A 16,795-nucleotide genomic window follows, 5' to 3' on the forward strand; every position below is an offset into this window, starting at 1 on the left:
CATGAGAAGGAAAATATTTAAAAAACAGTATTCGATCAGCATCATTCAACTTCCTGTGGCATAAACAGATTTTTCTACCGTTTCAGTTCTTCAAAATTTATAATGAAGTCACAATTTTGACTTCATTATGGCATCTACACAATTCATTAATTTAAAAAAACCTGTCGCTTCAGCTGCTTCAGAGGGTCAAAGAGATGCAAGGTCAAAAATAGCAGGATGTTTATTACATTGTATTTTAGGAACCAGCAACCATGCAGATTCAGTTCAAATGTTAGCGTACTAATTAGAGTATGATATCCTTAATTCCATATGCTATAATTTTCTATTTAAAACAGACATCTACTGCTCACTTAAAATACTTATTTAGGATAACTGGCTGATTATAACACAAAGCAGAATGATTTCAAGTGTATTCATAAGAAAAAATTAAGTGCAATAAAGTGAATCTTAACATGATCGCTAAATAATGACCCAGAGAAAATCTGCAGTCATGATTAAAGATGGCCAATCTTAACCTTCAAAATTACTATGAAGTTTCCGTTATAAAATGAACGTATGTTAAAATTAAATGCATCCTATTTCCTAAAAAACCTTTTTGAATTTTCTAACACATTAATAACAAAACCCATGTATACCTCCACAATAATTACCCCTTGCAAATAACTTTATATATTAGCTGAAGACTAAGTAAATGCATTTTAGCATTTTTTGCACTGTAGTATTTGTTTTCCAACACAACTCAGGTAATTGTGCTGAGTTGGTCTTGTTCACCCAGAATCACATGCTTATTTACTTGCCACCAATTCTTAAGTGTATTAATAGCCATTTTGCAACTAATGAAGTAATGTATATTTGAAAAGTACAAGTTATTTCTAACTATAATGGTAAAATGCATCTGTTTATGACAACTTATAAACTGAAGAATTAAAAAAAAATCCTCACCTGAATTAAAGGTTGCATTACTTTTCTGAAAAGTAACTTCAATGCCAGTATCATCTGTTTTGACTAAGTTGGTTTTGTCATTACTGTCATATAGCTTTCCTATATGCAACAAAGTGAGGTTTCTTTTTTTCCCTAGTTCTGCTTCTATTGTTACTTCACCATGGTTGGAGTTTACAGTCACTTCATTTGCAGAAACTAAGGAAAGAGCCTGAGTCTTAGGCAGGGGAGTCCTTATGTCAGAAAAGTCACTTTCTAAAACTATGTTTGAATTTAATTCATAGTTTACATTCTTTACAGCTTCACTCTCTCCCACTGCTTCTGAAACTGTACTAGAGAGTTCTGATGTAACATCCTCATGCAAAATATCTTCAACTTGCTCATTGTCCTCACCTGCCTCTGGGGAAGGACTCTCAGCAGCCTCTGTACTAATCTCCACACAAAGGGCCTCATCTACACTCATGAGGTTCACTGCATTTTCATCTGTTTCTGTGATTTCAATGTCTACTGTGGCCTGAGATGTTGCTGATTCTGTCCTCACTCCACTCTCATGTGTCTCATTCTCTCTACCAATAACAAGCAAAGAATTCCCGCTTTTTTCTGGGCCTGTAGTTGAGAGGATACATTCAATCTGGTTTGCAGTATTAAAAATTTCTTCACTTTTGTCTTTTACTTCAGTACTCTCAGCAGCAAGTTGACTTTCTTCTATGACTGTAAAGGTGAAGAGACTATCACATTCTTCCATTGTGCTCAGAGTGATCACTGCCTCCTCCTCCTTATCTTCTACATTTGAAGCAGTGTGCTGATCTTCATTGTCAGTTGCAACTCTTAGCACAGGAGCTCCACATTCTCCCACAAAAATCACAGAACCTTTGCTTTTCCCATCTGCATTGAAAGCAGTTAGTCCAAACTGTTCATCTACAGTTGCAGTGGTCTCCACCACCCTACATTCTTCTGATGCATGTGGAGAGAGAATGGCATCTTCATCTCCTGCTACAATGAGCTGACTTTCAGCTTGTGGTGGTGCTGCACTGATCAGAACTATTTCACATTCTTCTGTCATACTTGTAGTGATCATAGCAGCTTCATATCTTCCTTCTGTTTCTGAAGCAGGGAGTTTGCTTTCATCTTGCATAGTTACACTAGACATAGGAGCTTCAAAACATTCTGCTGTACTTGTAGAGATCACTAGCGTCTCATTTTTTGGCTCCGTGTCTGGGATATGTTGAATCACCTCTTCTGTGACTTCACTTGACATTAGGATTACTTGTTCTTCCACAACACTTGTGGAAATCATAGCACACTCATCCTTTTCTTCCTTACCACTAGCACTTGGGTGACTTCCATCATCACCATCATCATCTCTTCCTGTGCTGGATTCACTAGGCATGGGAACCTCATATACTTCCATATCTACAGAAACCACAGCATTCTCATTTATATCTTCTGGTTTCACAGAGGGGAGCTGACCATCATATTCAATAGCTGCACTTGACATAGGAGCCTCAAATTCCTCCACAATACTGGTGGAGATCATAGTGCACTCATCTTTCTCCTGCTTACTGCTAGAAGTCTTCACACACTCCTTAAACTCTGTAGCTGTGCTGGGCATAGGTACTGTGTCTTCAGTGTCTATTAAGACCATAGAGCTTTCCCCACTTCCATTTACTCTTTCAACAGCAAGTGGACCTTCTTCAGCATCTGTGGCTGAGTGTAAAGGAGCATCTTCCACTGTGCTGGTAGAGATGACATCAACTTTCACCTTCACTTCTCTGTCAGCAGGGGTAAGAGAAGTCTCATCTTTCTTTGGAACTGCACTACTTGTAGAGGCATCAAGTTCTCTACCGTTAAAGGAAGTCATGGCATTCTCATGTTTGTCTTCAGCAACGAGCTGTGTCTTATCTTGCAATGCCATAGCACTAGTCATGGGACCCTCACATTCCTCAGCATCTGAGGGAAGCAAGGTACCTTCATGCTTTGCTGTCTGTGCAGCTAAGGCACCCTCATCTGCAGCACTTGCACTGGTCACACTGCTTTCAACAACGCCTTTATCATTTTTACAGTCTGTGCCACAATTAGCTTCTTTCTCTGCACTTGTCATGCTGTCAACAGTAAGCTTATTTATATCTGTGCCAGCCACTCCTGACTCAGCTTCCATTTGTTCAGCAACTATGCAGATAATGGAACTTTCACCTTCTTCTGCACCTATACAAATTAGTGCACTTTCACTTTCCACTCCTGTACAAGTAGAAGCATGCTCATTTTCTTCATTTCCTCTTCCTGTACTAGTTACAATGTCCTCACCTTCTTCATCCTCTTCTTTTGAGCCTGTGCTAGTAACAAAACCTTCATCATCACACAGACCTACACTGACTGTAGTGATACTAGCTTCTTCCTTTGCCCTTGTACTGTCCATTAGACTTTCACATTTTTCAGCTTCCAAACAAACTACAAATCCCTCATTGCTGTCTTCTAGCCCTGTGCAGACTGCTGAATTTTCAGCATCATCTTCTGGGGTTATGCCTGTGCTGGTCACTGCACTTTCACCATTGACAGTATCCTCAGACTTGTCACCACTAGTTCCAGCCACGGCACTGTTGTTTGTGACCACTGCAATACATGCACCAGTTACAGTGTTTTCTCCTTGGGTATCTGTACCAGACACAGAACAGATGATGAAGTTATGACCTCTTTCTTCTGCACCTGTGCAAGTCACAGTACCTTCATGTTCTTTTACTTGGCCAGCTGTCACATTGCCCCTAAATTCACCTGAACTGTCACCACTGGTTGACCCTTCACCTGTTTCTGTCCCTGCACTAGTTACAGCTCCATCACTCTCCATTTCACCCAAGCAAGACACAGAACTTTCAAATTTGCCTGTATCTACACAAGCTGAGGTCTTTTGCTTTTCTTCAGAGCCTGCACTAGTCACAGCATCATCTTTTTCTTCTGTTCCAGCACTATTCACACTGTCTTCAATTTCTACTCCACTTGGGTTCACAGAATCCTTACTACCTTCTTCTGCATCAACCATGGTACATTCACCATTTTCTTCTCCTTCTGTACTTGTTAGGAAGTTTTCACTTTCTGCTAATCCTTCAGTGACAACACTGCCACCACTTTCTTCAGCTGCTGCAACAGTACAGTCACCAATATCAGCTCCTGTGACAAAACTGCAGCCCTCACTACGCTTTACCCATATGCCTGTTGTGAAACCTTCGTCAGCTTCTATGCTTGTGCAGATTACTGACACCTCACTTTCTTCTGAGCAAGTGGTTGTAGCATCACTGTCCTTTCCAGAATGTGATGTACCCTCAGCTCTTTCTCCTCCTGTACTAGTTGCCATCGCAGTGCTCTCAGTGATCTTTTCTGTGCTAGTTCCTATCACACTGGCAGGCATTTTTTGTAGGCTACTGTACAACGAACTAAGTTTACTACTTCCTGCACTAGTATCTACAGCATTACTTCCATTTTTGTCTTCCATGCCAACCACATCAGTCCCTTCTTGCCCATTAGCTACAACAGAGCCTTTGAAACCTTCCTCAGGAACTCCTTCAGGCACTAAAACAGAGGAAGACTGGATCATATCATCGGCATCATGCACCTTGCTGTCTTCCACACTATCCATCACTGCGCTTCTTTCTCCCTTTGTGGAAGGATCTATATTCAAGCACTCTCCTCCTTTTCTTCTGAGGTTAAGTTCTTTTGATGTTACATCTCCACGATCTTCAGTCATGTCAGACATCAAGTTTTCCTCTTTTCTTTTTAACTGCCTATCTTGAGAGCTTTCTGACTTTGCTGCTTCACTGTAATCTTCTTGCCTACATAACCCAGCTGTAGTGTCTTCCACTGCCTGTTCATCAGGCCGGGACACCTCATTAACTTTTCCCAGACTGTTTGCCCTGATGGCGATATCACCATCATCTTTCATGACAGAACTCGGCACTGCACTATCATGCTCCATGTATACAACCTGTGCTGCATCATTCTTCAAAAGGAAAGCACCTTTCAATAAGGAAGTCCCATCTGAATTGTGGCATTCTTTAGACATGGTACCTAAAGAACCTGTAAAATCCGAGATATCCATATCCATGGACTTTGCATCAGCAGCATCTTCTCTTGAAGAATTAATTGCTAAAGGAACATCATCTGAATTAGAATTTTTCACAGTTTTTAAATTCTTTGGTCTTCTGCTGTCTTTTGAAGCCTGATCCTTACTGGACACATTCTTTAAGGTTCTACCACTTGTTTCATACACAGCACTCGTTTTATAAGTCCCTTGTTTACTGGGTCCTTGAGCCATGGAAGCTTTTTTGGACAAAGGGTCTAAGGCACCAACTTGTTTACTAGAAGTATCTTCTTGCTCAACAGTTTTTTCACAGGCTTCAGAACCTGTCAAGCTGTGTTTTAACTCCTTATTTGAAGTAGAACGAGATCCTTTTTGTTTTACTGCACACTTGGCATCTGTGGCTTGGAGAGAGTTTTGAATGTTTTTTCCGTCAATGTTAGATGCTTCTTGTGCTTTTGTTTTTTTCAAATCAAGTTCCATTAGCTCTTCCTCATGACCAGCATGCAAGTCATCATTATTCACAGTTGCCTTTTGAGGGGCTGGAACCTGGCTGCTTTCAGTTGTGCTAGCTGATTGCTTTTCTTCCTTAAGTGAATCTTGGTTTGATATACTACTTTTTCTGTTTTCACAGGATACCTTCTTGCTTTGTTTTTTATCCACTGCCATTGTGACATTAGATAATCTTTCATGCCCACTATCCATTTCTTTAGTATCTTTATCTTCCAATTTGATGCTCTCTTCCTTCTTCTTCATTTCCTTGTTGCCATGCTTTAAGTTTCTGCTTTTATGACCTTCAGCAGAGAACCTTCTTTCTAGTTTGGAGTTACTTACATCTTTATCACCTCTGTGTTTGTCTTTTACAGCCCCTTTTTCTCCAGAATGTACCTTAACTTTGTGACTGAAGTCTTTTTGTGATCCCTGAGTTGATTGTGAGCCACTTGCAAGCTGAAACTCAGCACCACTCTCCTCCAAACCTTTATCTTCATTCCTGGATTTGTGTTGTTTATCTGAATCATTGTCTTCCAGGCTCTTATCTTTGTCTAGTTTCTGTCCAGTGTCTTGTTTTGTTAATTCCTGTAATTCTGTTTCAGATGCTTTGAATTGTTTACCATGACTCTTTGACTTGGACTTGAACAAAATCTTGTCTTCTGCAAGGCTCTTAGATCTTCGTCTATCTTTATGAACACCATCTTCAAGTTTTACATTACTATCAGAGTTAATTGATTCTATTTCACGTTTATCTTCTGAGTAGCTTTCGCTCCTTCTGTGTGATGCTGAACCAGGCTGCTTTGAGGCACTTAGGGAATCCTTCTGTGGTTTGGAATCACTCAGGGACCTTTTGGTCTTGCATTCTGCTCTCGGTTTGTCTGTTGAGAAATGTCTGTCTTTTTTGTTTTCTTTCCGCAGCAATTCTTCAGCTTTTAAGGTTGACTCAGAAGGGTTTTTTCCATCTTTTCCTGTTACTGATACTTTCCGTTCACTTCGGTGTTTACTTTTTCTTTCATATTTGTCATCTGAGGAAACCTTTATTTGTTGATTATGTTTTTGGCCACCATCCTCTCCTTTCAAACTTCTCTCAAATGAATGAAGTTCAACATCTTCACCAGACTTGTGAACACCATCTCCTTTATATTTGTGCTTTAATGAAAGTTTATCTTCTAAAGCAGTTCTCTCCTTGTCAGTTTTATCTCTGTAAGACTTGGCTTCTTTTTTGGCAGAATTTTTCATATGTTGAATTTCTGTTTCAGTATCTTTTTTGGGGTGTTTTTCATTCTTAGATACGGATTTCTGCTTCTGTGGTTCTTCAGTATTGACTTCTCCTTTATCCAGTTGTTTTTTTGGATCCCTTGCTTCACTGTCGTGCTGAGCTCCTTCAGCCTGAAGGGAAGTGGAGGTTTTTCTTTTATGTTCTTTCTCTGCTTTAGAATCACTTTTGCTTTCCTCAGCTGAATGTCCCCATTCTGAAAGTCTTCTAAGTTGTTTAGAGATCTCATTTTTTCCATGATTATGCTTCAATTCTTTGGAAGAATTTTTTTCACAAGTCTACAAAAGAGATTTTTTTAATCTATGTAAGTACATATTACACAGTTCCTTCACTTATGTGCCTAAACAGAGCTAGCAAGCACAAACTCTTAGGAAAAAACCCACTAATACACTAGGGAATACATGTAACATTATGACAAAAATTAATGTAAAACACAGTTGGAAATTGAAATTGCCATTTTCATTTCAGCTATCTGCTGCAGTAGAAAACTCTAAAGCAGAAGTTATCCTTAAGCTGTCTGAACTTCATTACCTTTTCTTCACAAGGTAATTTTTCTAAAATGACTTAAAAAGGTTTGTGAATAGACAATCACAATTTCACATACTCTGTAAGCTACTTTAAATAGCTATTATGCTGTCTGGTAAAACAAAACTGTAACTAAAAAATCCCAAACTAAGCAACACACCAAAACCTAAAAAGATATATCTAGCCTTCTACTTTAATTTCCACTCCCACCTTTTTTAATTTAAACAACGTTATTCATAAAATTCTCAGCATAAAAATTTTCTTTCCTTTTTTGTTTGGAGCAAGTCAGTTTTCGTTTAACTTTCCAGTGAGAAGTTCAAACAGATCAAGATCAAGTCTTTACACATAAAACACAATGCTCTTTTTAAAAACCCAGCATGCTTGACAGACTAGGGCTCAAACTGCATCTCAGGTTCTACTGCAACATGCATCAGCACTGAATACACAGACCATATTTCAGTGGGCAATTTCAGAAAACATTGCTACAGCAATGTCAGATCAGTAATACAACTGAAACCACAGACAGGGAAAAACTTATGAGTGAGAACGAATGCAATTATATGCAGTTTGGTGTGGACATCTGAGAGAGTGCCATCAGAATTAAAAAGAAGATAAGACTTATATTTAACAGACACCTACCTCATTTGTCTTTTGTATTTCTTTAGAATCTTCTTCAGATGGCTCATTTTTCTTTCTGCAGCTATCTTCAGCATGCCTGAAAGAGGTATTTGGACAATTTAGCAAAGAACAATTGGTACCAGCCTAACATTACTTTGTAAACATTCTGCTTTCAAAGATGAACACAAGAGAGAAATGCCCACTACTAAAAATGCAGAAACAGAACATGATCACCAAACTTCTGGCTAACCAATTAATCCAGGCCTTTTCTCTTGTAAAATTATATGCATCAGATTCAAAAATACCAAGCATACCAGTGCTTTTAAGCAGTATTAGTATGACATTAGTGCTGTTGCTGTCCCCGTAAAATGAGAAAGAGTTCTCCTTGCCCAATTTTTACCTACATGTAGACAGTTATGTACACAGATACGTATCTACATGAAATGTCTATCTAAAGATGAAGCCAACTTGACTTGCCTATTAGATGCACAAACATGTAAAAGCTCTCCATTCTCAGGCTTCTATTACCATTCTGTGAAAAAAACCACAAAGACTGCTACTGCAGTCTAAGCTGCAATATATTTCACTAGCTGTAATTTTTCTGCCTGAATTTAATGTTTGTTAGTAACAATAGTCTCCAAATATTTTAAGAGAAAACTGTTTAAATGGATAAGGCTGCGTACAAAGTTGGAAAGAACCTTTCCAATCTGCAAAAATGAATAATCAAAACATTAAGTCCTTTTCAGCAAACACATAAATACCTTGAATCTCTTTTTCTTTTTCTGCTCAGGGCCACTTTTTTCTCAAAAATTTTCTGTTCTTTAAGTACATCCTTAATGCTAGTACCAGTAGTTTTTGACTCTAGACTCTTTGATGAAGGTTCTTCTAATTGCAAGCCACTTTTTCCTAAAATTATACACAAATGGTGAAATATACAGACATCATGATATTAGTGTTTCAGCTATAAACATGACAGAAAGCAGTACAGAGAGTACTAGGTGTAGCAGAGAACAGCAAGTATTAATTGAGCTTAAGTAGTGTAATGGATATAAGAAAAATTGAAGAAGAAATTCTGTATTAATAGTATGTATTATAACTTCTGTTATATCACTGTTGGGATGTGTTATTAAGGGAAGGAAACAACTACAGACCTGTATGACCATTATGCAAAGCTGAATGCTTTATTCTGTGGAGAGTAAGCAGGAGTAGGGTGGTGTGGGCTACTCACAGCTTTTCTTCTCATACCTTTAGCATTCTGATTTCCAGTTTTTAGAGATTTTGTCTTTTCTGCAGCCTTCTGTTTACGTTTTTCTTCAAGTCTCTCTCTGTTAATTCGTCTTCTAAGGAGTCTCTCTTCTTTTTCTTTGGCCTAGAGATAGAAAACCAAGGTAAACAATTTATCAATAGGTCAAAGAGCATTCTTTGACTATAAATGTAAGTCTAAACCTCACAGAAAACAGAACACTGTAGCTTAAGAAAGCTAAAACATAAATACACCTTAGAAATCATATACAAGTTAATGGAGTCCTCTAATACTTTTGTGAAGTTAATTTAGCAGAGTTACAGAATTTCCTTGCTGCTCAACACTGCAGACAGAAGCTATGCAACCTTCTCAAAGAACGTATGTTTTATTTGTACGTATTTACAATATATACGTAACATATTGATTGTAAGTGTAACTGTATATATATATATGTCTGGCCAACAGAGAAAATCTAGAAGAACTGCTGCTCCCTCTTCTCTGTGCTGGCCCTTCTGCCACAGAAGAGAGTGCACATGCTTAAATCTGTTTCCATTCTCAGTGAATGCAGACTTGCTACAAACTACTGATTTCATGGTCAGCAAGGACTGAGGTGTGGTAATGAAGTAGCCTGCAGCACTCAACCCAAGCCTGACCTACTAAAAACCCTACTGAAGGCAGGCTGCAGGTAGATATCGGCTACTTTTTTCATCCAAATTATCACTGCATTTTGGGGAAAGGGGAAGGAGACAGAAAACTGTCATTGCTTTCACTGACAGAAGCCTTCAAACTATAACCAGCGGAGCAGACTGCTGTACTGGAGAGCAGACCATGCCATACTGATGGAAACCGGAAGAAAGGACAGCTGTAGTAAAAAGAGAAAAAAAACCCTGATGGGAGAAGAAACTGAAGACTCCCCGTTGCACAAATCGCCACCAAACCAGAAGCGGAATTTCTGCTCTAAAAAGTTTTGGGGCCAGAACGTGAGCAGTACCAGAGCTGCACTTACAATGGACTGACGGCGCTGCTCTACAGTTCGCTCGTCGTCAGAATCACTGAAGTATTTGGAGTACAGGAAAGGCTTGCGGACATAAGCATGGCGAACAGGCCTGGCTTTGCCATCACTCAGCTCATTTGCATGGGGCTTCGACTTACTTTGACTGTTTTTCTCCTCTTCATCTACAGAAAGGTTGGTGAGTGTAGAGATATATTGATAAATTCGGGCAGTGCTTTCATCATGACTTTTGAGAAGACAAAGCTACTCAAAATGTATCAACAATTATTTACTCTAAAATCATAAACAGTTAAAAAAATTAAACCCTTTTAGCATCAAAATATCACTAGATCATGAAAAAAAATCGAAAGTGCATTGATATGTTTGAGTATGTCATTCAGCTAAAAAAACTGAATGATATAAACCTGGTAATAAACCAGGACACAACTGGGCTTACCCCTCTTGCCTGTAATCCCACTGCCACTTCACATATAGTATTTAGTAGTTAGCTATGCATGAGAAGTGAATATAATTTCTGCTATGCACAATAGTTCTCCCCACACCAAAAATATTGATACAGTATCTGAGTACATAAAAACTAGCTGGCTTACTGAAATACATACACAAAACACTGTCAGTTACACGTATCTAAATATTAATCAAATACAAATATATTTCAATTTTATCAGGATTACTAAAAATAGTGCAATACTGTACAAATTATTTGTATTCCTGAAACATACTGAAGGCTTGCTTTAATTTCATAAATACTTAGTCATAGCTGAACACGATCTGTCATGTTCCAAAGTTAAGACAAAAGCCAGAGAATACGCAAATGATTCAGTGCTTCTAAATTATATTTTTAGAGCAGAATAGTTAAGATGTCAGCATACTAGAGAGAATTCATTTAGGTACTAAGGTATTCTGCATTATAAATTGGAAAGTTTTATTAATTGCAGAAATCAGAGTCTGAAGTCTGTACTAGAGCGAGAACACAAAAAGGCAACACAGTCAAAATGAAAGAACTTGATCGATCCTGTTCTTTCTACTGAGGAAGTTCCTGAATCCTAAAGCTCTAAACCCAATCCGATCTACAAAGCCAGCTACAACCACTACCGTGGGATCACAAAGCACTCCAGTGTTACCCCAAGTTCATGGCAGACTTGGAGGGGAAGAAACCCCACAGAACAGTGACATTCACCATTAAGTGCCTTTGTCATCTATGTATATCATAGCATAAAAAAAGACTTACAATGTTTAGAACACACCTAACAATATTATATGAATAAAAATAGTCAAAAAATATATCCACTAATCTTTTGCATTTGCACAAATACAATCCAGTTCACATTCAAAGTCTCTCTCATAGGTAGGTACAATATTGCAAACCCTCAAATTTATGACATGGTACACTCAACAAACGCATTACATACTCCTTATTGCCAGTTAAAAATGTAATTATTTTACCACCTGATGTGATCTCCCCCTCTTCAGTACTGTCAGAAATTACAGGCTCTTCTTCGCTTTCCTCTTCAAAGGAAGAAAGGTCACTGGTATGAACGGAGCTGACCGTGATGTCACTGAGTACATCCATATCTGAATCTATTAACATATTTTCTTGCAAAGGAAAAAGTAAAAACAAAGAGCTGTAAGGCAGCACACTGAGTTGGTGAAACTTTTCCTACCAAAACATTCATTTTGTCACTGAGAACAAAACTATGTTAAGAATTAGAAATAAGAAAACAAAATTATAACACCATAATAAAATAACCAGGCTAACTCTGGTTTATTCAAAACAAAAACCACTCTGAGGTAAAACTCTAAGCTTTAAATGAGGACTGAAATTGTTGAGAGAACTTGCCAGATGTGTCATGAAGATGACCCATCACACACCTGAGGATCCAAAGGTCTTCTGACTCCTAATTCAGGTACCTCAGTTAAGAGAGATGGATCAAGTCCAACTGTCACTAGCAGATGAGGTTACCAGAACTAGCAGAAAACTTACATTCCAAATATACCGACTCAGCTCCTGAATAAACTTAAAAACCTCACTCCTTACGCATATTTTGAGGAAGAGCATTGCCCACACCATACCTTCTTTAGTGCTTTCAGCTGTTTTATGTTTATTGCTATTTTTTTCTGGAGCCAACTGTTTCATGGGTTCTGACTCTTTTGCTTGCTTTTCTTCTTTTGACTTTGTTGTATCATCACTTTTCTTTGAATGATCAGACTTCTTGTCAAGCTTTTCCTTCTTTTCTTTTCTTCTTTCACTTTTTTCACTGCTCTCTGGTTTCTTGTCAGATTTATCCAATAATTTACTCTTTATATCTTCACCTTCCTGTTGAATATCTTTACTTGTCAAAGTATTATTATCCTTTGCTGAATTTTTCATTTCTTCGCTTTGGCAGGGAAGCTCATTTAAATCTTCACACTTTGCAAGTGTGTCAGACCCTTCTCCAGAAAGGTCACAAATTGCTTTCTCTCTGTCTGGCAAGTCCTCTGCATTTCTCTCTTTATCAGTGCTACCATCCACACTTTGCTGAGATGAGAGTTTTTTTGCAACTCTGTCATTGTTCTTGGGATTTGAGGTCTCTGTTGAAGCCCTGGCAGCACTTGCTTCTTGGTTAAGAGAAGTTATTGTTTCCAAAATGGACATTGCATCACTAGCTACATTAGCACTTGGAGTCGTAGCAGAAACACCTTGAATAGTAAAAAAAGAACAGATTTTTTTTACTTCACCCTAGTTTCCGTAATTCTGTTCAGATAGAAGGTTTAACAAGTGAAAAGGAACAGACTAAGCACTCTTCACAAAACATGTATAGTTAATTAAAATATTTGACTAATTTTGCCTTAAGAGATTTTTGGTTAAAAACAAAGAACTGAAAAAAGTATCTCCAAGATGTTCCCTTCCTGCAGCAAGCAAATTAAGAGATTAATTTTGCCCTGTAACACACCACTGTTGCTGAGGCCTGCATAGAGAAAGTGAGAAAGGACATCTGAACACAGCCCTTGTTCAACTTGACCAACATCCTAAATAGGGTGATGACTCTGGATAAAATACGTTCGTATATAATATACAATATATATAAGCTGAAGGAGAAGGTTGGTAGGTCACACCTCTAGTATTTGCATAAATGGCATGGAAAATCAACTCAGCATATTGACTATATAACAACAGCACTATCAGAAATACCTTATCAGTTTTCCATCATTTTAGAACCAGCTCTGAAGATGGGTGACTAAGAGTTAACTGGACTACCACTAAGAACTGCAGCTGGCTTGTTAACCCATTTTAAAGGAAATGGGCCTCACAGGAAAAAGGCCTGGATTTAAATAAAGGTAACAAACAGGCTGTGGAGATGTTACAACAGGAAATAATGGACAATTACTTGCAGGAGTATTTAGAAATTGATACAGGTAATATTAGGACCTGACCCATCCAAATTTTATGGCACATAGCAACTGCACAGAGAACTGTCTCTTAAGTAATTTTTTTCACCTCTACTGACTGACAATAAAGTTGCATCATACTTCCCTTACAACCACCTGATTCTATAATACTGAGACCAACTTTGCTCCCCACAGTAATCAGATTCCTTATAATCACAAGCAGAAGTGAAAGAATGACATGGTTGTAACAGCATGAGATCTCTCTTGCTTTCCACCTTTCTACCTAGAGTAAGAGACAAGTGTTCTGGCATGCTGCCTGGAGCCTGCTAATGCTGATACTAACAACGTTATGGTAGCAGAAGACCTAGTCAATGATTCTGCTCTCTCAAACCCCATTCTTTTGTTAATGCACTGCTCAGAGAAATGGTAAAATACCTTGTACTGTGACAGAAGCATCTGCTTTCTCCTCACTTGGAGATGTACTGGGGCCTGCCTCCTCTTTGTGATTCAATGTAGCTAAAAATTCATGGACAGCTTTTTCCACCTGAGGTCTGAATGTGTGGTTGATCTTTGGGTCCACAACCTGAGAAATAATTCTGTCAATTCCCGATTCCAACATTCCAGACCTGGAACAAAGTTACATGAATTAGTATGAAAAATTAGGTTTCAAGAATGTATTAATGAAATATGATCATTTAAATGTGCGCCAATGAAGCACCAATGTTTTCTGAGCATTCCCACAGCTATGCATTTAGCCTGTGCCTTACCCATAAGAAAAAAAAGTGCCAGAGAAATGAAACAATCCAAGCATGTGGAATTAATACAAGCAACCTGTTATTACATCATTAGTGATTACACTTAGAAGTGTTATCTAACTGCAAAAACCATATTTTGGAAAAAAATTAGAAGAAACCTGTATTATCAATTGCCAGAGCAGAAAAAGAGATCAATTATAGAAAGCATGAGGAATAAATAACTACTAAACCATTTATCACTACCCTAAGTTACCTTCTGCCCAGTATAAGGCAGCAGGTTCTGCAGCTTTATAGAACACACTTAATTTTCAGTAAAATAGAACAGAAAATCCACAGCTATAAAGCTTATCTCTTTAGACCCCTGTAGTCTTTTGCTGGACATATGCTACCTCTTGTCCTCATTACATCTTTAACAATAAAGAATAACTGCTCACCTCCCTACAAACAACACAGTCCTCAGTACAATTTATCAATGGTACCACCACAGCACATCTGATTAAGTTTGTTCCCAAATCTGTGGTTTGACCCAATTTAATAGCCAAACTCATAGTACTTGGAAGAAATTTCCTAATGCTTCTTATGAGTCCAAGACTTGAGAAGAAAGACTGCAGGAACCTTCACGAAATAATGTACTATTAGGTTAAAGTGTCTGACATAATTTTGACGTAACAGCAGTTCTTAAAGCCTCTTCCCTGTTCAACTAGATTTAAATCTGCTTTTCTATTTTGCGACTTTAGCTTTATACTCTGCAGACTTTAGTTTTCAAAATGCTTCTTCTTAGCTCTAAAAATGATAATTGCAATTTTATTAATACCTCCCTTAAAAGAAAAAGTAAATGTAGCCTTTAGCTAGGGGGTTACACCTCAAGTCAAAATCAAGGTTTCCACTCCTGCATAAATTTGAACCAGATCAAAGAACATATGCAGTCTGACTATTACTGATGGCAAGTTGCTACCTCAAGTAATACCACATTTAAAATACTGACGAGGAAAACAACCCAGCTTCTTCAGAGCCTATCATAGTACACAAGCACGTTCAGAGAAACCCCAAAGCTGCCACTTACTTGAGAACCTGCTGTCTAATGTTATTTCTCAGCTGGTTCTTGTTGAGATGAGGACTCCAGGTATGAGTAGCCAAATGATTGGAAACAAAGTTGTCAACGCGCTGTCTCAAATTCTGGTAGGCAGGCTACAAAGCAATAGCAGAGAGGTTGGACTGGAAGGATGGTGTAAGTGGTTGGCTCTCCTCCGGGAGGCCAGGCTGGTACAGCTGGGAGCCCCGCCGGACCCCCCCCTCCCCGGTGCTCTGCAGGCGCAGACACTGTCCTGCGGCCACGGCAGCGCGTTAAACGCTGCCCCGCAGACCCTGCGCGAACCGGGTGTAATGACCGTGCGTGCACGGCCGGCCAGCCCGCGCTCCCCCCCGAACGCGGGGCTCCGGTTTCGCCCCCGGGGCTGCGAGCGGAGCCGGAGCCGCGCACGGGCCCAGCGGCCGCTCCGCATCGCTGAGCGCGCTACCCCGGGCCGGGCCCGTCCCTGACCCTCCAGAGCCCGGCGTGCTGGGACCTTCCCGAGCCGCGGGTCCCGCCCGCCCGCACCTTGGTGTCTACGTCGGCCAAGCAGTCGCGGCGGAACTGGTCGAAGAGCCCCTGGCTCTTGAGGTGGTTAACGATCATGGAGACCAGCTCGGGCTCGGCCGCGCCGCCCCCCGAGCCGGCCCCGGCCCCCGGCAGCGGCGGCGGCTGCTGAGGGGGCGGCGGCGGGGGCGGCGGGGGCTGGGGGTTGGTGGCCATGGGGGCGGCGGGGCGGCGGCTGCTGCCGGCGGTGCCGGCCGGGCCCCGGGACGGGGCTGCTCAGCGAGCAGCGGCGGCGCTGACCCCGGAAGCGGAAGGGGACGGCGGGAGGAAGCGGCGCGCGGCGCGGGGGGAGGCGGAGGCGCCGCCGCCGAGAGCGGCGCCATCGGCGCGGGACGAGCACTGGCGGGGCCGAGCGCAGCCGCCGCGGGCCCTGCACAGGGGCGGAAGGGGCGGAGCCGCTCGCGGCCCCCGGGCCGGTGCGGCCCCGATCCGCCGGGCCGAGGAGGGGAGAGGAGGGGAGAGGAGCGGCCACGGCGGCGACTCGGCCCCCGCACGCCGCGCCCACGTCCTCCCGCGCGGCGCGGCCGCCGCTGGGCGCTGCGGGCGCCGCGGGCACCGCGGGCGCGGCCTTCTCCTCGGCCGCCCTGCGCCGCTGCTGCGCTCCCGGCGGCGACCCTTGGCCCCGCCCTGCGGCCCGCCCCTTCCTGCGCCCGCCGCCATCACGGTGCGGGTGGCGCCGCGCGCTTCCTCCCTCAGGCGTGGGGCGGGATCAGCGGATCGGGATCGGGATCGGGGTGAGACGGGCGCAGTTCGGGACGGCCGGGGACTCTTCCTGGCTCATAACGGGCACTGCCTCCCCTCCCGCCCCGTTCGCCCTCAGGGGCCGCTGCCGCCGCCGCCCTGGAGGAGATGGCTGGAAGATGT

General features: G+C 41.3%; 1 protein-coding gene across 2 annotated transcripts in view; it reads right to left on the reverse strand.

Moving 5' to 3' along the window:
* The window catches only part of BOD1L1 (biorientation of chromosomes in cell division 1 like 1), a 36,330-nt gene extending 20,154 nt beyond the window's left edge, over positions 1-16,176 (reverse strand). The window contains exons 1-10 of one of the 2 annotated variants that reach the window (XM_062492678.1): positions 15,893-16,176; positions 15,359-15,483; positions 13,976-14,166; positions 12,245-12,850; positions 11,621-11,767; positions 10,166-10,335; positions 9,162-9,285; positions 8,678-8,822; positions 7,938-8,013; positions 1,333-7,051 (exon numbers count right to left, since the gene is read on the reverse strand). In XM_062492678.1, coding sequence (XP_062348662.1) covers positions 1,333-7,051; positions 7,938-8,013; positions 8,678-8,822; positions 9,162-9,285; positions 10,166-10,335; positions 11,621-11,767; positions 12,245-12,850; positions 13,976-14,166; positions 15,359-15,483; positions 15,893-16,087 — 7,498 coding nt within the window. In that variant the 5' untranslated portion in view covers positions 16,088-16,176. Of the gene's footprint in view, positions 1-942; positions 7,052-7,937; positions 8,014-8,677; positions 8,823-9,161; positions 9,286-10,165; positions 10,336-11,620; positions 11,768-12,244; positions 12,851-13,975; positions 14,167-15,358; positions 15,484-15,892 lie in introns of both variants that reach the window. The other variant, XM_062492677.1, reaches the window with a different exon arrangement.
* Positions 16,177-16,795: the final 619 nt, after the last annotated feature.

Source organism: Cinclus cinclus, chromosome 5 (assembly GCF_963662255.1).
Source record: "Cinclus cinclus chromosome 5, bCinCin1.1, whole genome shotgun sequence".
In the NCBI taxonomy this organism is placed as follows: domain Eukaryota; kingdom Metazoa; phylum Chordata; class Aves; order Passeriformes; family Cinclidae; genus Cinclus; species Cinclus cinclus.